We start from the raw sequence: 24,982 nt of genomic DNA, 5'->3' as shown, positions 1-24,982 counted from the left end.
TTTAATTTTATTTAACAGCTAACAGTATGAATGTGATTGGAATGTCTTTCTAAAGATGTTTGGAAGCTTATTTTGATAGATCCACCAGCCTACGATCAAACAGGCTCATAATATAGCCTTCATCCCTTATATGGGTATGAATTGCCGGGGGAGGTTTAAACAATAGCTTTACATACTTGGTTACCGAGAATCTAAAAAACTGCCATCTGCTTTGGAAAAGCAGATCAAAAATACAGGAACTTATCTTAAATTGGACATGCACTGTCCCGAAACATCGTTTTTAGCTCCAAACATAAAAACAAATTAATTATAAACAAAAAAAGCGACGTGTTTCTAAAAGGAGAATTTGATGAGCTGTGCCTAATATAAGAAGCTACTATAGATCTATTACTAAGACTAAGTAAATGAATCATCATGAATGATAGATTAAAGATTTAGACTAAATCAATGAATAAGTTTCTTAGTTTGGTAAACATATCGACATATGACATGATAATAATAATGATATCAGATATGACATATGTCGATATGATGATTCATATGTGACAATATTATTGATTTTAACAGACAATATCATCAATATGATTATGTCATGAATGATGAATTTCATGATATTTAATTTAATTATTTATGATGATGATTTACACTGATCTAGATACATTACGGTTACCCTAGATAGAGTAAATCCGAGATCTAGATTCTAGTCTTAAGTCTACATTTAGATCCAGATCTAATAATAAGATCAATTAGATCTAGAATAATAATTTCATTTAGATCTAATCTACTTATCTAGTAATTATCTACCATTTAAACGAATGTTACACAAGTGTCCATTGGCTGTCTATCCATACGATTATAGTCACAGGGTTATGGTTTCTGTACTTTATTACTGGATCACAGACCTATATCACAAACAGAAAGGGCTCGTCAGCCTTGGTTGGCCACCCACCTAGGAGAAAGAAAACTGAACCCAAACTGGCCCCAAACCTACTTCTCATTCTTGGATCATGTTTAAATTTTGAATAATTATTCAGAGTCGATGAATCAATTAAAAAAAAAAATTAACCAATCGATTAATATTAATTAATTCATTTTGTTTTATTTATAAAAGGGGAGAAAACCCAGAATTATTGAGATGAATGGTAGTGATTCTGTGATTAGTTCCCTTAGATTAGCTTATTTGTGTGTTTGTTTGTTTGTTGTTTTTTTTTTTGTTATCTGCATTCTTTGCTGATGATTAATCATTAATTTAATCTGTTTTTCTCGTATCTCAAAATAACATTAACCACATCACGCCATGACGAGCGAACAAGAACGTTTCCCAGTCGTTGATGTCAACTTCACATTCTTTGAGGGAGTGCCTTTAGGCCATAATATCAAGCGTGTTGACCCCATTGATAGCGCTTTCCATCACACAGCTCGCCGTTTAGTTATACTGATTCACAAAGGCCTACAGCCTATCGTAGTTCGGACCGTTTGTAGTGTGGATAGGACTACTGTTAGATCCCAAAATCTGGTATAGTGGTCAAACCTTAGACAGCGGAGGCGAGAATATATAAGGTCCAGGACAGGAACTCAGAAGAATATAAAAATGAAGGAAGAACTACAGCACTGTAGAAGTGCTGAGTCCTTCTTGACCATAATGGCAATGTCTTCGATTCCGGTGCAGTGTTTCACATGAATACGCAATCCCAGTTGGCATATTTTTCCGCTTCTCGTGCAGACAGAGCTATGTTGTCCGAAGGCAATCCTAAGTTGTTTTTTTTCTTTTCGTCTTAGCGCATGTCTTCAATAGAAAGACTCAACTAATGGGCTAAATGTAACCAAGGAAGGTGGAACTACTATTGAATGAAACTGCTAGATTTTTATTTTTTTTTAATTTTCGCTACGAGCTGTCTTGACATTATTAAGCTATATAACCAGTGCTTTTTTTTTTTTTGTATTAAAAAAAAATAGGTGCAGTGATTAGGTGCCGGTACTCAGTGATTGATTGCCTAACTTTTAACTACTAATAAATTAATTATATACGTTAAAATACAAGAAAAGTAATATTTTTACCTACATTCAAAAAGGTGCCGGTACGCCGTACCGGTGCGTACCGTCACGAAAAAAAAAAAAAAAAACTCTGAAGCTAACCATCCCGCTAAAGTAAAAATCAATCTCTTAAAATTTCCGTATCAAAGATTTAAAGAAATTATATTTGGCGACGTCGCTCCGAATATTTTACTCTAAATCAGCTTTAAAAAAAAAAAAACACTATTCAATAAATTCAATTGAAGTTTGCAAATAGATCTAAATCTATTAGAATCTAAGTACTATAAAGGTCTTTATTTTCACAAGAAGACATCTAGTCCTAAGTCTAACTTTATAAAGTATAAATTAAGCGTTATATTAGGATCATTGACTCTTTATAAATGTGTATATCATATAGATTCTATATTTATATATAGATATATATATAGATATACTAGAATAGATCTTTATTGTAAGGTAAAGTTTATGGTTAGGATTTACCATAAAAGCTATTTTAATATTTAGCATATGATTGAACATAATTCAGTTTTCAACCAATCAAACGGACCGAGGTAACAGTGCGCGCGCATTTCATTATCAATAGCGTTGATTTCGGCAAGTAAATAAGGTTCTAAAGTCTAAAGTGAGTTGAGTCTATTATATTATATTAGATCTGTTACTAGAATCTAGATCTATTAGACTATATTATATTTACTGTATGTTGTTATAAATTATTATCTAGGTTCTGAAAAAAATGACAGTTCATGATTATGAAATTTGTTGTGATTAATTTAAATGTTGAGTGTTGTCATTGTGATTGTCTCAGTTGTTGAGTCTCACAGAGACAGAGGAGACCTGAGTGAGTGAGTCAGTCCACTGCCCCAGCCCTGTCTCAACTGTCTGTCAGTTCATTATGATTATTTTTTATGATTATCATCATTATGGCTTTCAGTTTGTCTTGTGTCTTTAGACTTTACTCTTTTGGCAATTTAATAGACTTAACTTAAATAGTATGAGTATGACTAAATAATAATGACAATTAGTAAATGAACAACGTACAATAATGATGAATAATGATCATGATTTTCATGATGTACTCATGTTACATGTAGACTATTGTAGACAGACTAGCTAGATCTAGAATCTAGTCCTACTTTGAGTTTTAGTGTCTATATCTAGATAGATTAGTAGATATTTGATTTTGTCTTAGTAATAGATGGTCTGGTAATCATCTTATCTTATCTAGATCTAGGTCTAGATTTAGATTCTAGGTCATCTAGGAATCTAGATTCTAGATTATTCAGTAGAATCATCCAGGACCAGTAGAATCTAGATTCTACTTTAACTTTTACTTTCACTTTGTCTTACATCACTTTTTCCATTGCCTTTTCAAGTCTTTTGTGTAATTAATACTAAATAAGCCATTTAAGACTCAAACTGAGTCAAACTCAATAGTAGTCAATAGATATAGATCTAGAGTCTAGATTCCTAGATCTTTATTTTACTATTATAACAAACGAATATTCCAATTTGATTCTGAGTAACACCATTAGTAAATTCACAAAACTTCAGGACAGAGGAATGATTTGAAATGTAAAGACTTAAGTAGCTATAATTATACTAGATCTAGTATAATTCATAAAAAACACTAAACCATAACTTACAAACAGAAAAACAACACCTAATGCCTAATGAAATATTCATAAAGATGCAAAGATAGAGGCACGTTTATTATTCCATATGCTAGACACAAATTTGTACAAGAAGTCAAGTAGTACTCCTTTTCCCTAGCGCCATTAGAGAATGGAATGGGTTTCCTGAATCAGCCAGTAAAACCGTCTTGGCTAAGTTTTTAAAATTCATTGATTGACAAGATTGACACATGAAATGTATAGGGCGTAATCATCATCTTTTTTGAAGTAACGTCTGTATATATAACTAATATAAGACATCTCTAGTGTCTATCTAGATCTGTAGTATAGACGATTAAGTCACTATAATGTGATGTAGGATCTAGATTAGATCTAATGTCTAATTTAGGGTATCAATTATACTAGGTTTTTTTTTTTTTTTTTTTTTTTTTTTTTTTTTAGACATGAAAGATCTAGAATCTTCAGTCTAGGCTAAAGTTAAACCTATGTTATTTTGTAAACTTGACTACATAGTCTATAGTGATCTAGTCTAGTCTAGAATATATCTAGTGGACCTTATTCAATAAATAGTTTAGTAAGTAGTTTTGCACACTGTCTTCTAAGTCTAGATCTTATGGCCTATCATTTAGAATATTACAAAGTCTCATAGATTTATACACTAGCTCAACCAGGATTATTTTTTTTCAGAGTGGAGGGGGATGAGGTAGGGCGAAAAATGTTCCTTTTTTTTTTTTTTAATCTTAACATTCATTAGGTGAGAACAAAATAATCACTCTTTGTATAAAGGAGGTGTATTTTTTTTTACAAAGCTGACCAACTCACTCTATCTGTCTCTATTATTTCTTCTACACCCAATCTCAGATTAAGATGAAATTTCACACTATTATTTCTTTTACCTGACAGCCTAAGAATCAATACAAAAAAAAAAAATTAAACAATTAGTAAATTAACTTTTTTTTAATTTAGTTATTTTGTTTGGTATCTTGAACAGGGTAAAGTAATCGTACTTGACTTGTGGTGGTCTTAATTGAATTAATCTCCATGAGGTCTCTTGAGCCCTGAGTGAAATTTTTTTTTATGCTTTTAAAAATTATAAAGTTCCACTTTCAGACCTTGTGATCTATAGGGCAGATGATGTTATGGTCATATGTTTCTTTTGCCAATGGTTAATGATCTGGATGTCATGTGGCCAGCACAACGACCAACTGTCTTTACTCAAGTCAGGTACCCATTAGAGTTGGGTGGAGTCATTATATTTTAAAAAGCAATCATGTAAACATTCACCAAGATACCCCCTTCTTCCCTCCCCTTTTCACAACTGATCCACACAAGTGATATGATCATAACACATTGAGAAAAGCTAAACAAAAAACAATTGGTAAAAACATTTCTAATCACAGATTTATTATGTCTAGGTCAATCATACATATAATTACATGACTGATTCAAACTAATTGAGACAATTACACTTAATATACGTTGTTGTTGTTGTTTTTTAAAGTATTTTTCATGTTTTTCTTGTTTTAAAAATATTTATGTTTCTCTAGTTTTTCAATTAAGAAGAATGTAATTTTCTTCTCATTGTTATCATCAATACTGTAGGATTCAGATAAATATAAATTAATGAGAATCAATATTGTATAATATAGATATTGGTCTAGATCTAGTATTAACTACATACAGATACATACAGATATAGATCAGATAGTTTTAATTTGAATCAATGAATGAAATGAAGTACCCAAAAGTTAACAAATCATAAAAAGTCAATCATGAGACATGGTTTCAAAGACATGATCAGCATTCTTAGCGTGATGGACATACCTCACTGATTTCATCTGGAACATCTTTGAAATGCTTAATGTGACCTGTCAGGAGACAAAAAATATATATATATTGATTGTTTTGGAATAGCCTCAATAGCTTTAATAGTATACAGTTAAACAAAAAAAACTAGAATGTAGTCTAGATTAGACAGTCTTTGAACATACACCTCAAACCTCATTATACCATATCACTAGATACTTCACTTGCATTGTCCAGGTGCTGTGCTGATATGAACAACTAAAGTTCTTCAAAAGTCTAGATATCTGTAAATCTACACTTTTGTTTCATCATCATCATCTTTCTTTTGAGTTCATCATGAAACATAGGGCCTTCGTAAAAACGTTTTTTTTTTCTCATGGCTTCCTCTAGTATACTGCGTGGCCATGTTCTTTTTGGTCTTCCTCTGCGTCTTGTTCCCTGGGGGTTCCACTCTAAGGCCTGCCTAACTCTGTTGTTGGTATCTTTTCTCAGGGTGTGACCAATCCATTTCCACTTCCTCTCTAAGATCTGCACCTCTATATTTTTCTGCCCACTCATCTCCCACAGTATGGTGTTTTCTACTTTGTCTTACCAGTGTATTTTTAGGATATTTCTCAGACATCTGTTGATGAAGGTCTTCACTTTTTTTGTTGTTGCTTCAGTTGTTCTCCATGTTTCAGAACCATACAGTAGGACCACCTTGACATTAGAGTTAAAGATTCCAATTTTAGTCTTGTTTGAGATGTGAGGAGATTTCCATGTTTGTTTTAGTTGTGTAAATGACTGACACACTAGATTTATATGACGTTTAATGTCTTCATCTGCTCCACTCCCAAGGTATATAAAATTATCTACTTGGTCTATGGTCTGGGAATCCAGTTCTATGTCTCCAATTTTATTTTTTTAGTGGTTTAATTGAGGCCTACTCTTTTTCCTAAATTTGTATTTAAGCATGGTTTTGATTTAAATTTAATAATGTCTTTAGGTTTAAATCTTCGTGGAAACATTTTTTTTATCTATAAATAAAAACATTTTATCTTAAAATGAAAATATTCTTTTTAAAAGCCATTGGCATCTTCTAAGCAGCTTTTGGCTACGGGTTTAATCATTGGTGACACAGAAAATTATCATAACATTTTTATGTGCTCCACACACAGATATAAAGGCTGTTGGATAAACTTGACTGATGAGGGAATAGGAATATTTGTTTGGAGCATTCAGAAAGGAAATTTAACAATTTCATAACATTGAGAACAAAGTTAAAGATTGATGTTTGTGTGTGTATGTGGATTAAACTAATTTAAAGTTGTTTTTTATGATCAGATATTAAAATCTTTTCTCTGCTAAGAACTAAGTTAATATTATCCTCTATTGAGCATTTGGGTCTCTCTCTCTTTCCTGATGCTTATTGGCATCTCTGTGTATAGTTTTTTTGCACTGGTTGAAACACAGTTCTGAACTTTATAGTTGTTAGCTTAGGTCATTTATTTAACAGGTCTTTATGATTGTAACACATCTACTAACTGTTGGTCTGTCTGTCAATCAGGGTTAGCAGCAATTGTATGTAACACATTTCCTTCAATACTTCTGCTTCTTAACACGTATATTTCTTGTACTACCGTTCAACCCCTGTGGTTGTTTAACATATTCCCAGTGTTTTGTAAAACTGCTGAATGTGAAACTTTGAACTAGCATACATTGTACATCTGCTCATGTAGTCTGACATGTACGTATACATATTTTGTTCTTCTGCTCAACCCATGCTGCTGGACATGATTCATACACTACAAAAAATCAATAGAGTGGCTATCCAGTGTTGTATCAATCAATGAAACATAACTGCTGCTGTGAGCTAAAACAGTCACAGAGTTGCAGACTTCGGGAGAGGCAGAAGTGGTATTGATTTTTTTCTCTCTTCTCCTTCTATAAACAGTTTTTTGTTATACACCTGAAATCAAGGATAAGTAGTTCAAACTAGTGTGACTTTTTAAAGTTATGTCTAGAGTTTCATACCATACTAATTATTGGTATGTTTTTATGAGGCTGGCTAATTGTGGTTTTCAATTATAACTTATGTGGTTAATTGTACATTCGTGTATGTGCTAAATCATACAGTTTTGGATTTAACATAGTTTGTGTGTGTGCTAAACCATATAAATTTGCATTTAAGTCTAAATATTTTACTTACTTTATTATATCTATATTTTAATGAGGTTGTGTTTGTCAAGCTAACAATTTAAAAAAAAAATGCTTCTATTTTTAAAAAATAAGCAATTATCAATAATTATTTTAAAATATGCATATTCATTTTTTTTTATTTATAATTTTTAAAAAAAAAGTTATATTATGTAATTAGTGACCTATATTGACCTAGTAGTGGGTTTCTTTTTTATGTGCTCATAGTTCTGAAGTAAAGGTGAGTAAGACTCTAAGAATTAGTCATCTCGTATTGATTTTTTTCAGCCGTCAGACATAGCCATGCTCCTTATGTATTTTTTATTAGCACCAGACATTCATTGTAGCTAACTTAAATATAGATAAATTATGCTTCTTCAAAATACACTGATCTATACAGTCCTGGCTAAACATTACATGACATTTTATCTTCAGAGGAGCAGACGTGTAGAGTATTTCTGGGAAGGGGGTGGGTGGAGTATTGATCTGGCTTGGACTACTTCACTGCTAGTTGTGGGATCCAGTGCCAACTGTAGGCAGCCCATCCCTCCTTTTTTTTTTTTCTCCCACCACTTGAGCTGTGTCTATGTGTGTTGTTGCCTTAGTGCCTGAGCAGTTTTCTCTGCTGTAAATTTGATTTTCATATATATTTTCATAGTTGTCATCAGTGTATTAGTGTTTTGTTTCATTGAGCAATAATGTAGTCATTTTAAATGGTAATGCAATTTCTTGCAATAAACAAAAAAAAAGAAAAGAAAGTAAAGCGACAAGCGACATGATTCTAGAATAATGCTGTGTGTTTATTGATCTGATGACATCATCCCTCTGCTGATTTTCGTCTTGGGTCCTGACTGGCTCATTATAGGATGGTGATAGCACCTTGACTTCAGACACTGTCTAGCCGCTTTATTTGATCTAATTAACCTTTTTCATAATTATATGTTTCATTGTTTTCTTGATTTTATTTCTAGCCTAGCATTTCTCTGTTTGTTTAGGTGCTGAGGTTTAAGTAAGAGATTTTTAACGTTTAAAAATCTAGACAAAAGGCAAGATAACAAAATGTCTACTGGTAAGTACTGTATCAGAAATCTACTGTAGTCCTGCGAAATTATGTCTACAAAATTTAATCAACTTGTTAAATAAAATATTTAAAAGACAATAAATTTTTAATCAAAACACTCCTGCTTAAAGAAATGATGCAGTTTAAAGTAATTTATGTCATAAAATTAAATTCATCTGATGGTTTTTAGAAGAGTTTAATAATGAAACAGTGTTTAAATTTTTTTTCAGCAGTGTCCTAGGTAATTAAAATTAGATCTGCTTAACTTGCTTCTCATTTAAACAACCAGCGATCACTTTGCACTGTGTGCATGGTGTAACATATCTATTCTGAGCCAGAGATTTTGGCAATTGCATCAATAATTTGTTTATAATTTTCTTTTTAACCGGAATGTTATAATCCCTGTAATAAGAAAGTTCTAGAATGTCTAAAAAATTAAGGAATAAATATTTTAAACTTTGTTCTCTATTGCTGCTTATATTGCTCTGGACTTATAAAAGTGTGCAGCTGGTTCAGTATTCTTTGCTTGAGAGAAACTCAGAAAAAGAAAACTGTCCAGCATCGCATACATCCCAACAGACAAGCTTATGATGCCATTGTTGTCTGGAAGGGCAAAGGTAATCTCAAGTTGTAACTTTTCTGTATTTATTTTTTCCATGTCTTTGTCGTTAGTTGAATGCATATCTTTGTTTTATGTCAGAAAATTGTATCCAAATTCTACTTGCTTCTTGTTTCTTTAAATTTTATGTGCAACGTGCACATAAATAATTCATAAGATTAAAGTTTTCCAATTGTCTTTAGCTGAGCATGTTTCTTTTCTGCTTTTAGGCTTTACATTTTGTCTTCTGTAAGTGTTGATACCAACTTTAATTCACAATAAAGCACATATTATGCATGTTTATATTCCATTGTAATCCATGATGGGGGGGTTCTGGTTTAAGAAGTCACTTCCGCCTCTATTTTCGTGAGGGTAGAGGGTTTAATGTCTTACCATGTATAGAATAGCTGCAATAGCCTTAAACAGGCCATTGGTGTACCCTCCAACATTGAGTACCTGTAGGTCTCTTTTAAAAGCCAAATTATTTTTCTGATGTATTAAATGTGTAAATTAGACATTGTCTTAATTGATTAACATGTAAGCTAAGCTGAATAAGCTTTTTTTTTTTAAGCCTTATATTTTCAAATGTTAGTTAGCATGGCTGGATTATGCAATATCAGGCTTAAACTGATTAACTTTTTTCAAAATTCATTCACAAGAATTAATAAATTACTATTACTAAAGTGCTGATTCTGACCTTTGGGGACTGTCTCTTCTCCCACAATTCATTTTTTCTCTTAAGCTTTTACCCTAACAATGACTGATGAAATAGTTCAATTTTCTTTAAACCATTTCAAAAAATTGTAATGCTAGTAGAATTCTTGAGTTCTGCTGCAACATTTACAAAAAATATTTCATAAACCATTCATTGGTGTGCTAGAATTATCATGTTTTAATTTTTTTTTTTTTTTTTTTTTTCCAAACATTTAGTAGTGCTCTATGCTGTTGTGTTTTATTGCATATACTTATTTTGTTTCAAGAAATATTTAATCAAATGTTAAAGCTGGTGATGTTTGCTTGCAAAGCATTGTGTGGTTCACTATTTAACAGTCAATCTGCCACATTTCATAGTTCACATTTCTTCAGTGGCTCAATTGAAATAATCCTTATAAAATACAAGTCATGTGCACTTCAGAATAAATCAAAATTGATGTGTGAACTGAAGCATATTCTATAAAATGACTCTATTATCTTTAATGTAACAAGAAACTTGTGCTATATGATGTTGACATTGATTTAAAACTATATATTGATTTTAAAACAGCAAAATGTAGTTTATTATTAAAATAATATTTAATGTAACTCAGTGTTTTTTATTACAGAAATCTAGTATTATTGTCTGTTTTCACCTATATGACAGCATTAATTTTTTTTTGTAAGCAACTGAAACTTTCTTCTTTTAATATTAGTCTTTATTTATCTCTAACAAAAAATTCATTAAAATCAATATTCATTCCTAAATGCCTCACAATACCCTTTCTGTCAGAATGTTAACACATTTAAATCTATGAATACATAAACATTGGCTATTGTAGTCAGAACATTCATAATACACAATATGTCTGTCTTCTATTTTCAAAGTTAACCTTTTATGTTCTGTTGTATATATATTCTAAACAACATTCTCACAAAATAATATGTAGTAAATGTCTCATTAAACATCTACATAAAAGCCTTTAGTAAAAGCTATTTTTTTGTTAAGCTATTGACTTTGTTTACCTGAACAGAAAACCAAAAGGCCAAACAAGGTGGCATTAGTTTTGATGTCATACTGAAGCCTGCATCAGTAGAAAGTCCCAAAGCTCCAGTACAGTTGTCTCCACGAGATGTTAAGAAACGAGAATTGTCCCAGGAGCAGCTTGAAAACAAGCTCAAGAAGGCTGAGGAACGCAGAAGTGTAAGAAGAATGTTCATTTCAAACTTCTCTGCAGCTTTCGTAATCATATTTATTCATTTTTAAACCATGTCTGTGGTTATCTTTTGTTTACACCCCCCCCCCTCTCTTAATAAATCATTTACAAAATTATAGTTAGAGGCTTCATATGAAATCTTAAATCCTATATACCACATGCTTTTTTTATGAGAAACATATTTTTTTTTTGTCTTTGTTTTTTTGTTTTTTTTTATCTTTATTTTGTGTGTGTGTGTCTTGATTATGTCTTCATTATGTCTTGATTTAATTGTTTTGCAGCTTATTGAGCAAGAAAGAATGGAACAGCTGGCTAAGGAGAGACAGAAAGCCATTGAGGTTGTTACAAAAGCCCAGAGTGAAAATGAGCAGTTCTCCAAGAAAACTCAAGAAAAGTTGAGGCGCTCCATGGAGATTAGGCGAGAGAACAGGGAGACACAGATTAGGGCCCTCCAAGAGAGGCTCAGGGAACATGTAAGTGGTAGCTTTTGAATGTCTAGCTTGTTTGATGTGATGGAGTCTCTAGCTGTCAGTGGCTGGGTTTTTCTTTCTGTAAGAACTACAATAGGAGCAATAGTTTTGCTTGCACACAACTAGTGGTCTCAACGTTGGATCAAGCTGGTCAAGTTTCATTCCTAGTTAATGTGATTGACAATTCCAAAAATTGATTCATGCAATAAAATAATTCTATTAGTGAATTGTGATTTCCTTTATGCAGACATGTAATACCATTGGTTTAATTGGAGCTTTTAAGTTACTTACACTTATATTTAAACATTTCTTGAAAATACTTAATAGGTTTTGGTACTTTATTCAGCATCTTGTTAAAGAAGTAAATAATTTGGAATTGAATCATTTCTGAAATTGACAATCACTATTGGTTAACAATATTTGTTAGTCTTTTATATGATCAAGATTTTTTTTTTCTGATGTAAGTTTTATATGTAGGGATTATTATTTAAATTTGTAAATGTGTTTTTGTTTTATAATTTAGTTGTTTTTATAACAATTTTGAGCAGTGGTTCTTACATTGATATATCATCGATTTTTTTTTTTTTAATTATTAAAATGAGTGCTAACAAATGTGAAAGTTTTCTTTTAGTTTCGTCAATAAGAACTGCTGCATTATTGCATATCTTTGTTTCACTATTTTGATTGAGTCTTTGCTTGGTTAGTGATTGTTTTGTCTGCTATGAGAATGAAGATTTTTATGAACATTCTTGCACTCGACGTGTCTTATTGTTTTCCCCCTCCCCACTTGATTTATTTCTCTTCTCTTTATAATCGTGTTTACACTTATTTTTGGTTCTCCCCCTTTCCTCCCCCCTGCTCTCTCTGACACTCTTGCGGTGTGAAGTCTTTAAAAGTTCAAGAGATTCAGAAGGCTGGAGAAGAGATGGTGAAAGAGTTTGAGGCTAAGACAGAAATGAAGCTTTCCCAGAAAATGGAGACTTACGAAGAGAACCGACAGAATCAGTTAAAGGGTATGCTGGCTAAGCTGCAAGAACATGTAAGTCAAGAGACAGCATAGCTCCTAATATAGCACATTAAAAAAAAAAACTTGATACATTTTGACGATATTTACTTGTTTAACACTATATCTGATTTTAAAAAGTTGGGGATAACTCTTCTCTGTTTCTCTTATTTTGGAGGAATTATTCACTTTCTAATGCACAGGCTTTAAGATTAAATTTTTTTAAAATTTACTTTTGTTATAAAATAAAAGGGAAATGCATGCTCTTTTTATTTATTAAAGTTAACTTATTTTTATTTTGAATTCTGAAAATTAAGAATAGAAATTTTGATAAATGTTTCAAAAACTTAAATATTTAACACATTTAAAAATAACCTTAAATGGAAGTCTGGTCACTACCATCATAAATGTCTCCATGTTAAAAAAAAAATCTAAACAAACCTCTTTAAGGTTATCTTATCCTGTAAAAACATGAAGGGAAACCTTTCAAAATACAATTTTTAGCAATTATAACATTTAGCTAAAATTTAAAACATCAACAATGGAAGCATTGTTCCGGAGGAGAGAAATAAACTTCTAATCTAATTGGAAGAGATCTCCTTAAACAAAAGTTTTTTTAAAATTCTAATTGTACCAAATTACAAATTAATTATAACAGTGATGGGAATTTTCGGAATTCCAAAAATTACTTCTGATCCACAACCCCACCCCATATTTCTTTGACAAAAAAAATCCTATTTTAATATTTTTCTATTTTTGGAAGAATGTGAAATAATTATAAGACTTGATTTGTTTTAAACATGCAAACCTGCCATATTGGTCTATTGACATAAAGTTAAAATTCTATTTTGTTTATATTTTTTTTTTAATCTTGTTTTCTATAGACCCTATTCCTAGATCTAGACTAATTTGAATTAGTCTAGATAGATAAGATGTCTAGATCTAGATTCTTGAATTAGAATACTTTTTATCTAGATTCTTGATCAAGTCTTTGAAAGGGCAGTAACAGAGTTTTGAGAGTATGCCCCCCACCCACTTGGGGTTTATCTTTGCCCGGGTTTTGTCTTCCATTTAAATAACTCATCACACTGTCAGATTCGGTTGTGGAACGGCTTGGTAGGGGTAATTATAACTTCGATTATTTCGACCTCTACAGATCATAATCTTACAAACTTTATAACTACTAAATAATCAGTAAATAATCTCAAAACGCTACACTTAAAAACAATTGACAAAACTTCAGCTCCAAGAAAAGAACTTAAATAGCAAAATCTCAGTGACCACAAAACACATTTGTACCTTTCCTCTCTCAGAAACCAAACCATTTAAGGTCCTCTTCTACTCCAAGAACTAACTCAAACCACTCAATAATATTCTCCTGTCATCCAAAAAACGTTCAGTTCACATCACATGCATACTATTTACTTTCATACCCTGGGAATATATAAACAATTTCTTTTAGGGGAGGGGGGTTTTAAAAAAAAAATAATTTTTGGTGTTCTGTAAATCCTTATGTTCCCCAACGGATTTCATATTGCCATACATGCCCCTGATACACAACAAAGAAATTTCCCACACAATAAAATCTAGCAGAAAATGAATGGGCTTATAAATTTTAAAAATTTTGTCTGTTTTTTTTTAACAAAAGTAAGTCAAAATTAGCTGTAAGATAAATATTTTCAATATCTCAATTAACTTTTATCATATACTTTAAATATATAGCCTAATCTTAACATAGGGTATTTAAAAATTCTATACAAAATTAGTAAGAATTTATAGAAATCTATTGTAATTGATATTGATTTATTAAATAGCTACTGTTATTTCCTAGAGTTACATGCAATTAGAAATAATAAAATTATCCACTTTAATATATCATAAATGGTGAAAATGGGTTCTGTTTTATCCATTTGTCTAATTTTTAGGTACACACCATTTGATTTTTTGGATTTAGTTTCCTATTTTAATAGCAATACAGTGTTATTCATAGTGTGTCAGTCTTCTGATTAGCCTAGTATTGCTGCTATGTGTGTTAAGTGTTTATACTTTACCTTATTGTTTTGCTTTTTTTTACTACTTGATGAGTTTATAAGCAGTCACTAATTAAATGTTTTGAAAATGTTTGCACACTCATTGTTTGGCTTTGTTACATCAGCCATAGACATTGAAGACTGATAATTTTTAAAAACAAAATCTTCTAAATAGGCCAGCTGTTCATTGAAGAATTATTGCAGATCTACTTAATGTATTACATACTTATATTTTTTATTATCTCTCGCCTTTATCAGTACGTACATGAACTGATGACAGAGAACTGTTTCATTATTTCCCATACAATAAACATATACTTGGTCGGTGCATTTTGGCACTAGAGATTTAAATGAAAATTCAAAATACAAAAAAAAAAAATTATTATGAAGTTCTTTTTTTACTCTATACAAATATGCCTAAATATTTAAAACAACATTCTCACAATATTGAGATGGTGCTTAAAACAAAGATAGCTTTATTTGAAAAATTTATTTTTTCAGGTTGATTCTTATTTTATAATTTTATCAATGAATTCAAGTTGTTCTTTTGTTCAACATCTTTTTATTTACATATTTGTATATCTTTATTGTGGATTTAAATATTTAATTTAAGCTTCCAAGCGGTTGAAGCAGACTTGTTTATATATCTGGTGAAAATGGATTACAATATAGCAAATGTGCTATGATTGAAGATCACTGCTGTTTTAAACAAATGAGTTTAATTTCAATTAGTTAGATTTTTTCTGATATATTAAATATGTATTTAGTTTATTATCAGGTAATTTTAGTTGCTAATTTTAAAAAAGGGGGAATCAGTTTTGCACTATTGCTATTGTAAAGAAAATAAATTTGCAACAGACACATAAAAATGAAGCAACTGATCAAAATTAAGTAGTAATTTTTTTTTCTTTAAAAAAAACGACAAGTTCCCCTTTCAGACCATGTTCTATAGGGCAGGTTATGTTAAGGTCATCTGTTTCTGTGGCCCATGGTTAACAAGAGTGTCATGTGGCCAGCACAATGACTAAATGCCTTTACTTTTCCCCAACTAATGTCAGGTACCCATTAAAGCCGGATGGATTTAGAAGCGCCCCAAACTTTAAAAATCCCAAGATTTAAATCCATGACTCTCCAGTTTGAAAGCCAAACACTTTACCACTCAGCCACCGCACCTCCTTCTTTTGCTTTAACTTTATAGGATATTTATGACAGATTTTTTTTTCAAATGGTACCTCTTTAGCTTGTTTAACCAGACTAAGCTAAACATTTGTTAATTGTCTATAGGCAAACCACATTAATGAAGTTTGTCAAGCAAGTGAGAATCGAGGTCCTTCAACAGATGATCTGCAAGAACAGCTTGTACAGAAAATGGAAAATGCCCTGAAAAACAGAGAGGAACAGCTCAGAAATTTGCAGGAGAGATTGGCTGAACATGTAAGTCATTAGATCACATGGAATGGGTTGTGTGATTGAACATGTAAATCATTAGATCAAATGCAATGGGTTGTGTGATTGAACATGTAAATCATTAGATCACATGGAATGGGTGGTGTGGTTGAACATGTAAATCATTAGATCACATGGAATGGGGGTTGTGGTTGAACATGTAAATCATTAGATCACATGGAATGGGTGGTGTGGTTGAACATGTAAATCATTAGATCACATGGAATGGGGGTTGTGATTGAACATGTAAATCATTAGATCACATGGAATGGGTGGTGTGGTTGAACATGTAAATCATTAGATCACATGGAATGGGTGGTGTGGTTGAACATGTAAATCATTAGATCACATGGAATGGGTGTTGTGGTTGAACATGTAAATCATTAGATCACATGGAATGGGTGGTGTGGTTGAACAGGTAAATCATTAGATCACATGGAATGGGGGTTGTGGTTGAACATGTAAATCATTAGATCACATGGAATGGGGGTTGTGGTTGAACAGGTAAATCATTAGATCACATGGAATGGGTGTTGTGGTTGAACATGTAAATCATTAGATCACATGGAATGGGGGTTGTGGTTGAACAGGTAAATCATTAGATCACATGGAATGGGGGTTGTGGTTGAACATGTAAATCATTAGATCACATGGAATGGGTGTTGTGGTTGAACATGTAAATCATTAGATCACATGGAATGGGGGTTGTGGTTGAACATGTAAATCATTAGATCACATGGAATGGGTGGTGTGGTTGAACATGTAAATCATTAGATCACATGGAATGGGTGGTGTGGTTGAAAATGTCAGTCATTAGATCACATGGAATGGGTGGTGTGGTTGAACATGTAAATCATTAGATCACATGGAATGGGTTGTGTGATTGAACATGTAAATCATTAGATCACATGGAATGGGTGGTGTGGTTGAACATGTAAATCATTAGATCACATGGAATGGGTGGTGTGGTTGAACATGTAAATCATTAGATCACATGGAATGGGTGTTGTGGTTGAACATGTCAGTCATTAGATCACATGGAATGGGTTGTGTGATTGAACATGTAAATCATTAGATCACATGGAATGGGTGGTGTGGTTGAACATGTAAATCATTAGATCACATGGAATGGGTGGTGTGGTTGAACATGTAAATCATTAGATCACATGGAATGGGTGGTGTGGTTGAACATGTAAATCATTAGATCACATGGAATGGGTGGTGTGGTTGAACATGTAAATCATTAGATCACATGGAATGGGTGGTGTGGTTGAACATGTAAATCATTAGATCACATGGAATGGATGTTGTGGTTGAACATGTAAATCATTAGATCACATGGAATGGGTGGTGTGGTTGAACATGTAAATCATTAGATCACATGGAATGGGTGGTGTGGTTGAACATGTAAATCATTAGATCACATGGAATGGGTGGTGTGGTTGAACATGTAAATCATTAGATCACATGGAATGGGTGGTGTGGTTGAACATGTAAATCATTAGATCACATGGAATGGGTGGTGTGGTTGAACATGTAAATCATTAGATCACATGGAATGGGTGGTGTGGTTGAACATGTAAATCATTAGATCACATGGAATGGGTGGTGTGGTTGAACATGTAAATCATTAGATCACATGGAATGGGTGGTGTGGTTGAACATGTAAATCATTAGATCACATGGAATGGGTGGTGTGGTTGAACATGTAAATCATTAGATCACATGGAATGGGTGGTGTGGTTGAACATGTAAATCATTAGATCACATGGAATGGGTGGTGTGGTTGAACATGTAAATCATTAGATCACATGGAATGGGTGGTGTGGTTGAACATGTAAATCATTAGATCACATGGAATGGGTGGTGTGGTTGAACATGTAAATCATTAGATCACATGGAATGGGTTGTGTGGTTGAACATGTCAGTCTACTGATCCCTTGTGATGGTGGGTACCTATGATATTAAGTTAATGTTCTTGTAAATGAAAGTGTTCACCACCATACACTGTTATTTTGAAATTTCTAGACATATAAACAAATTGTGCTCATATAGGGAAATTTGTTATAATGAAGGTTGACAAATTTTTGCTAGAAGCCTGGTATATATTGTAAAGTCATATATATATATATGTATATATATATATGTGTGTGTGTGTGTGAAGAAAGTAAAGATCCCCTTTCAGACCTTGTGGTCTATAGGGCAGATGATGTAAAGGTCATCTGTATCTGTGGCCCACAGTTAAAGAGGGTGTCATCACCACTGTTTGATTAAATCTAATTCTAGATCATCTCCTTCTATATTATCTCTCTCTATATATGTATATATATATATATATAGATAACAAATATCAGATTCCTTCACACTTTAAAACAAACAAACCATGAAACACTTGCTGAACCAGCCCAGATTTCAACAGGTTCTCTTGTTCATTCTTCAAATAATGATAAATTTGATCTGATTAGGTTAATTAAATGGTACAGTTGCGAATGCAATTTAGGCCTGAGTTAGTGTGTCATGTGATGGGAGAAGGACTGATCCTATATTTCAATCTTGTGTTTTTTTATTTTTAGGAGAATCGTATCAAGGAAGTTCAGCGAAAAAAGCTTATTTCTGAATCTGAGACTGAGAAATAAATGACAACTTTCACAACTTTCAAGATATTAGAGCATAAACTAAATTAGGATTAAACATTCTGTTTTTAGGCCAGAAGGAAAAATTTGATCAATTTCAAAGATTTTTTTTTATCTGGGTCATTTTTTGTACATGTTTATCTGGGAATTATTTTTTTTAAACAATTAATTGAACAGTAGGTAAAATAAAAAATTTGTTAAAAAAAAATACTAAAAAAAAAAAATAACCATGTGTTTGTGTAATTATTTTGTTAATACTATTGTCTAGGTAGGGTCAACTGTGTCAAAACTGAACTTGCCGAATAGGACTAGTTTGGAAGTAGCTAGATAATTACTTTTTTTTTTTTTTTGTTCATTTAATGGCATTGTATTTCTTACATTTTTATTTTGCTACGGGAAAAGCACATCAGTGTTTTGTTACGTAAAGGGAATATAAATATATATATAAATACGTTTAATCCGTTGACGTTTGTGTTCAGTTTTATTGTTACAATGTTTGAACGTTTAAAATATTTGTACGACTTTGTATACAACAACCGAAAGAATTCCAGTCTTAAACCAGCACGCCAGTCAGAGTTGTTCACTGTCATATTCAAAACATTTCATCTTCTCATTTGTTTGTTTATTGTAGCCTCCAGTTTATTCAACAATATCCATGTGCTGTATCTTTTGCCCCCCTAATTGCCTTATTGACTTGACCCTCAAAAGTTTTTTGTTTTTGTCTAATTGCACACTAATTGCTATTTATACAATTATTTGCTGAGGTGTGTACCATCTGTAGAGTCTCTTCCAGTTCAGCATTTTGGCTTTTTTTGTTTTGGTCAACAACTCTAGTTGTTTGTGTTTAAATAGACATCTTATTAGTGTTGTGAGAAGCTGCTTGTTAACTACAATTTTCAATCTGGAGCTAGAGCAATAGTTTTTTTTGTTTTTTTTTACTACTTTATTAACTGCTGGGGCTTGATGTATTTTTGAAATGTGTGTGCAAGTCGTTCAATGGTAGTTGCAGTCTGTAGTGAATGCTACTCACCATTGTTTTGTATAGGTCTCAATCAAAATCAGACATGCAAGTGTGGAGACATTATTTGTATGTGTGTGTGTTTCAATAATGAACAACTATTGTTTCATTTTGGGCTTTTTTCTGTTATATGTTGCTACAGCCATTAGTTGTCATTACTTATAATAAAATTGTTGAAGGTATTGCCTGCTAAAAAAAATCATACTTTCTGACTAGAATTTTGTTAAATCATGTTTTGTTTTTTGTTTAACTTACTGCCATGTTAGTTTGGCTCAATGTGATATATAGGCACCAGCTTGATCTGTTTAATTCAAATCAAAATTATTTTTTTTCATCCCCGATCTTTGGATCTCCTTCTCAATATTAATTGATTAACTATTCCAATGTTTTATGTTAGTACTTAACCTTGATGGGAACTATTTCAATCATCTTTACTGATAATTCTATATGTGCTGAATATTTGCTTATTAAAAATTTTTGTGTGTGCATATTTTTAACACTTTTTTTTTTTTTTGTGCTCTGAACACATTTTGAAAACAAGAAATTTTTAAATAATAAAAAAAAAAACAATTTTTTCTTTTGGAATTTAGACATCTTCCATATTTAATTGATTTACCCTACTAGCACAATTATACTAAGAGTGAATAGTTAGCTAGTCACCACAAGTCTGTTTTTTTTTTATTTATGAATGTCCATACCAATTTTTGGGTAATAACTCGTATAATCATATTACAGTATAAAGTGGAACTTAAATGGTTCCCATTGAATACCAATGTTTTTTTTTCCATTCTACTTATATTGTTATGGAACATATTTCCTTAGTACTGTTTTTTATTTTTACTATGGTTAGATTGATCAAAGTGTATAGCTTACCTGATTGGCTTATTCAATGTCAGAGAGCTCAGTTTAACAGTATTCACTTGTCTTTATTATGCATTTATTAGTTCCTTTAAAAGAGCATGCAATTTTCAGTTATCAATAAACTTTTACAGCCAAAATTGTTAGCTCTGAGTTGTTTGTTTTTTGCTTCTTTTATTTTGGTTTCAATTTTTTTTTTTAAACTTCACACATTACAAAATGTAAGGACATAAAACTATTTAAAACCAAGAACTGTGCTTGTTTAATCAATAAGGTGATTTCTTGAAGCAGTTTAAAATGTATAATTTACAAAACATTAAACAAAGCTTATATTATAGCCTTTGAAAGAAAATAGTTTCAAAATTAAAAAGTGTTGGTTTTGAAATTTAATTCACTTTAAACTGAAAACATTTAGCGTTTGATTTTTAAATTATTTTCTACTTTTTAATAAGTTTTAATATAAGATTTGTTTGTTTGTTTTTTTTTGTTTTACTATATATTTTTGCCTTTTTTATGTTAAACTTTTACAATCATTTTTGACCACTGATGTATTTAAGTCACCTAAACTATGATTAAATTATTTAATAGTCTTTTCAAGAATATTGCTATTCAAGCAACTTGACAAAGAAGGTTTATAACCCAAACACTGATGTGTGTCACAATTAGGCCTTACCATTCATTCAGGACAAATATTACTGTTACTTAATTTGAGTCAAAAACAAGATATATTATAGAAGTACAAGAAAAGGGATCCAAAAAATATTAGCCATCATAAAACTGATTAAAGCTTCTGGACCTGGTGGTATTCCAGCTATATTACTTAAAGAACTAAGCAATGAGCTAGCAACTGTGTTCAAAATACTTTTTTGGTCCTCTATTGGTCAGGGCAGAGTACCAAGGGACTGGAAAGAAGCTAATGCCAATTGCCTATTTGAAAAAGAAGAAAATCTGACCCAGGAAACTACCAACCAGTATCACTAACACCAGCATCTTATGTAAAAACCTAGAACACATAATATGTAGCAACATCATAAACCACTTAGACAAACATAATGTCCTTACTCCATACCAACATGGCTTTAGGAAATATAGATTATGTGAAACACATATATATGGCTCCTTTTGTCTCGAAAGGCAATGGATGCGCCCAAATGAGTCACTGGTTTTGGCTTAATCTTGAGACGGGGCAGAATCTGGTGTGGCTAATCAAGCCAATTCACTGGTCTTTGGAAACAAAACCAAGAAAAGCGAAGACTGGTTTGAAGCTAGTCTACCAGAATAGGAAACTGCCACTACGAACAAGAGAGCAGCCATGCTAATCTACAAGAAGGATCCCACCCCAAGCAACTTAAAAAGGCTCAGAGCTGCACGTAACAATGCCCAAAGAGTAGCGAGACAATGTGCTAACAAATACTGGCAGGAGCTATGCGAAGATATTCAATCTTGTGCCGACTGTGGTAACATAAGAGGACTATATGAGGGCATGAGAAAAGCCTTTGGACCTCACACCAGCAAGTGTGCTCCGCTCAAGTCAAAAGGATGGCACAATCATCAGCGATCGTGCGCTGCAAATGGAACGATGGGTAGAACACTATGCAGAACTCTACCAGATTGAAAACGCCATCTCACCAAATGCTGTTTCCAACTTCCCATCACTTCCAGTTTTGACGGAATTAGACGAAACGCCCTCAGTAAAGGAGCTGAGCATTGCCATTGACATGCTTGCACATGGGAAAACACCCGGAGGAGATGGCATTCCTGCTGAAGTCATTCAGGCTGGAAAATATGCCCTAATCAAACCACTCCATGAACTGCTAAGCTTGTGCTGGGAACAAGGAATGGTCCCCCAGGAATTGAAAGACTCCAACATAGTTACAATTTATAAAAATAAAGGCGACCGCTCTGATTGTAACAATTACAGAGGCATCTCACTGCTTAGCATAGTCGGAAAGGCTTTTGCTAGAGTATTACTAAAGCGATTACAGATCCTGGCAGATCGTGTTTATCCAGAGTCGCAGTGTGGCTTTAGGGCAGGTAGATATGATTTTCTCTCTGCGGCAGCTACAGGAGAAGAGCAGAGAACAAAAGCAGCCCCTCTTCATAGCATTTATTGATTTGACCAAGGCCTTAATTTGACCTTGTTAGCAGAAGCGGTCTGTTTGCTGTACTAGAGAGAATTGGCTGCCCAAATAAGTTAAGAAAACTAGTGTCAGCTTTTCACGAAAATATGCAGGGCACCGTTCAGTTTGAAAGTTCTTCCTCCAGGCCATTCTCCATTAAGAGCGGTGTAAAACAAGGATGTGTACTGGCCCCTACACTATTTGGCATCTTCTTCTCAGTCGTACTAACCAGTGCTTTTAAATCCCTGGAAGACGGAATATATATCTATAGCAGATCCGATGGAAGGCTCTTTAACCTGGCACGTCTTAAAGCAAAAAACGAAAAGGCGTCGTATCTTGATAAGGGAGCTGCCGTTTGCCGATGACGCGGCACTCGTATCTCACTCACAAGGAGCAAATAGATATTTAATTAGATTTTTCTATTGCAGTTGAAAAAGTTCACCACCATAGCGTGCTTAAAATAATAATAGAATATATGCATCTTTTGTTTCGGACCCTCAACTAAAGAAAACATTATGAAACTGGAACAGACACAAAATAGAGCAGTGAGATTCTTAACAAAACGAATATTCACATTTGACTAGAATAACACCTTTAGTAACATCACTATCACTAAATTTAGAAAGCTTTCAGGATAGAAGACTCAAAAGTTAAGTAGCAATTATACACAAAACACTGAACCATAATCTTCAAATACAAGAACAAAATTTAATAAAATACTCAAAAGGCAGAAAGATCAAGGCACATTCCTCATTCCATATGCCAGGACAAATCTGTACAAATGCTTCTTCTTCCCTAGTGCTATTAGTGGATGGAACGGGTTGCCTGAGCTAGCAGGAAAACCAGTGACTTGGCAGAATTTAGGTCATTGGTTAATATGCATGAAGCGTAGGACGTAATAATCTTTTTTTGAAGTAACGTCTGTATTATATAAGATAAAAAATCAAAATATTTTTTTTTTAATAGTTCAACACCTTTAGTAAAATCACTAAATTTAGAAAACCTTCAGGATAGAAGACTCAAAAGTAAAGTTGCAATTATACATAAAACACTGAACCATAATCTTCAAATACAAAAACAAAATCCAGTAAGGTACTCAGAAAAACAAAAAGATAAAGGCACATTCCTTGTTCCCTAAGCTAGGACAAATTTTTACAAATACTCCTTTTTCCCTGGTGCTTCTATTAGTGGGTTGCCAGAGTCTGCCAGGAAAACCAATGGCATGGCACAGTTTAAGTCATTGATTAACATGCATAACTACATTGACATAGGGACAGGCGTAGGATGTACTCATCTTCTTTTCTGAAGTAACATTTGTTTGTAAAATGTTTTACATGTTTCGGATGTTTCTTCAGAGTTGAAGATCCAAACCTCCCGCAGAGCGACAGGGGATGGGAGCGGGCAGGGTTTGAACCATCGACCGTCGATGAATCCGAACGACAGTCCAGCGTGCAAACCGCACGACCAGGCAGCCATCTGCATTTGTATTTTACAGGTTAAGATTATAAGATAAAGAGAATTCAAACAAGTGTGTAGTTTTATTGTTTAACTACCACAGACTTATTTCCCTTTAGCTTCATATATTTTCTATACAAAAGCACAATTAATTGCTTCTTTATTGATTAACTAATTGGTTGATTTTTTTTTTTTTTCATTTATTTTTATGTTGTCATCAAACATGAGTTTGTTTGCAAAATTTAATGTCAATAGGATAAGTAGAAGTGGTTGAATAATCAGTTAAATAATCAAAAATATAAAAGTAACATAATAGAAGTCTGGTAAAAATAATATAGGCTATATAATTTTTTTTATTTTTAAAATTAATAGTAAATACAATTAAAATATAAAACGTAGTAAAATTTTTCAAATAATTTTTCAACGCAACCAAAACAAATTTTCAGCCTAGAGTTTAATATTTTTAGGTGACCTCTTTCATTGAACCAACTTGATGGGGAAAAAATGGGCCCTTTACTTTCCACTAAGATTAATACAATAGAAAGCTTTAACAATAAGGAAATATTTTAAAAGGATCTAAAAATGAAATATAGGGTTAAGAACATTTCAAAACCATTTATTAAAGTAAAAATAGTTTTGATATTAAATGTCCTTTCCTCTGTAATTAATGACCAACAAATAAATATTCAACAGTACATTAGCTACTGCACATCTGGGTTTTTTGTTCTATAGACT

The 24,982-nt window shown here is 32.4% G+C and overlaps 2 protein-coding genes across 15 annotated transcripts in view; one reads left to right on the top strand and one right to left on the bottom strand.

Annotated features, from left to right (window-relative positions):
• LOC106065071 (regulator of telomere elongation helicase 1-like) overlaps positions 1–911 on the bottom strand; it is a 31,346-nt gene extending 30,435 nt beyond the window's left edge. For 2 of the 6 annotated variants that reach the window (XM_056030541.1, XM_056030546.1), the window contains exon 1: positions 805–897. The gene's annotated coding sequence lies outside the window, so the exon portion shown is untranslated. The other 4 variants (XM_056030540.1, XM_056030545.1, XM_056030544.1 and 1 more) reach the window with 4 other exon arrangements.
• Positions 912–2,556: 1,645 nt separating this feature from the next.
• Positions 2,557–20,818, top strand: LOC106061902 (stathmin-like). 9 transcript variants are annotated; one of them, XM_013220135.2, is made up of 8 exons: positions 2,557–2,656; positions 8,642–8,715; positions 9,207–9,323; positions 11,032–11,201; positions 11,496–11,687; positions 12,571–12,723; positions 16,002–16,151; positions 18,737–20,818. In XM_013220135.2, the coding sequence occupies exons 2-8, from the start codon at positions 8,706–8,708 to the stop codon at positions 18,797–18,799; spliced, it is 855 nt and encodes a 284-aa protein (XP_013075589.1). In that variant the 5' UTR covers positions 2,557–2,656; positions 8,642–8,705; the 3' UTR covers positions 18,800–20,818. The 9 variants fall into 9 exon arrangements, with proteins under 9 accessions (XP_013075589.1, XP_013075616.1, XP_013075609.1 ...); XM_013220155.2 differs by lacking the exon at positions 2,557–2,656 and adding an exon at positions 7,289–7,367; XM_013220142.2 differs by lacking the exon at positions 2,557–2,656 and adding an exon at positions 7,360–7,498.
• Positions 20,819–24,982: the final 4,164 nt, after the last annotated feature.

This window comes from Biomphalaria glabrata, chromosome 5 (genome assembly GCF_947242115.1).
Source record: "Biomphalaria glabrata chromosome 5, xgBioGlab47.1, whole genome shotgun sequence".
NCBI lineage: Eukaryota > Metazoa > Mollusca > Gastropoda > Planorbidae > Biomphalaria > Biomphalaria glabrata.
The sequence above is the reverse complement of the archived record's forward strand: the minus strand, read 5'-3'. Positions and strand labels throughout refer to the sequence as shown.

Coding starts and splice junctions, on each gene's coding strand:
- LOC106061902 (XM_013220135.2), top strand. Junction 11,202..11,495: donor AGGCTGAGGAACGCAGAAGT/GTAAGAAGAATG, acceptor ATTGTTTTGCAG/CTTATTGAGCAAGAAAGAAT. Junction 16,152..18,736: donor AGGAGAGATTGGCTGAACAT/GTAAGTCATTAG, acceptor TTTTATTTTTAG/GAGAATCGTATCAAGGAAGT.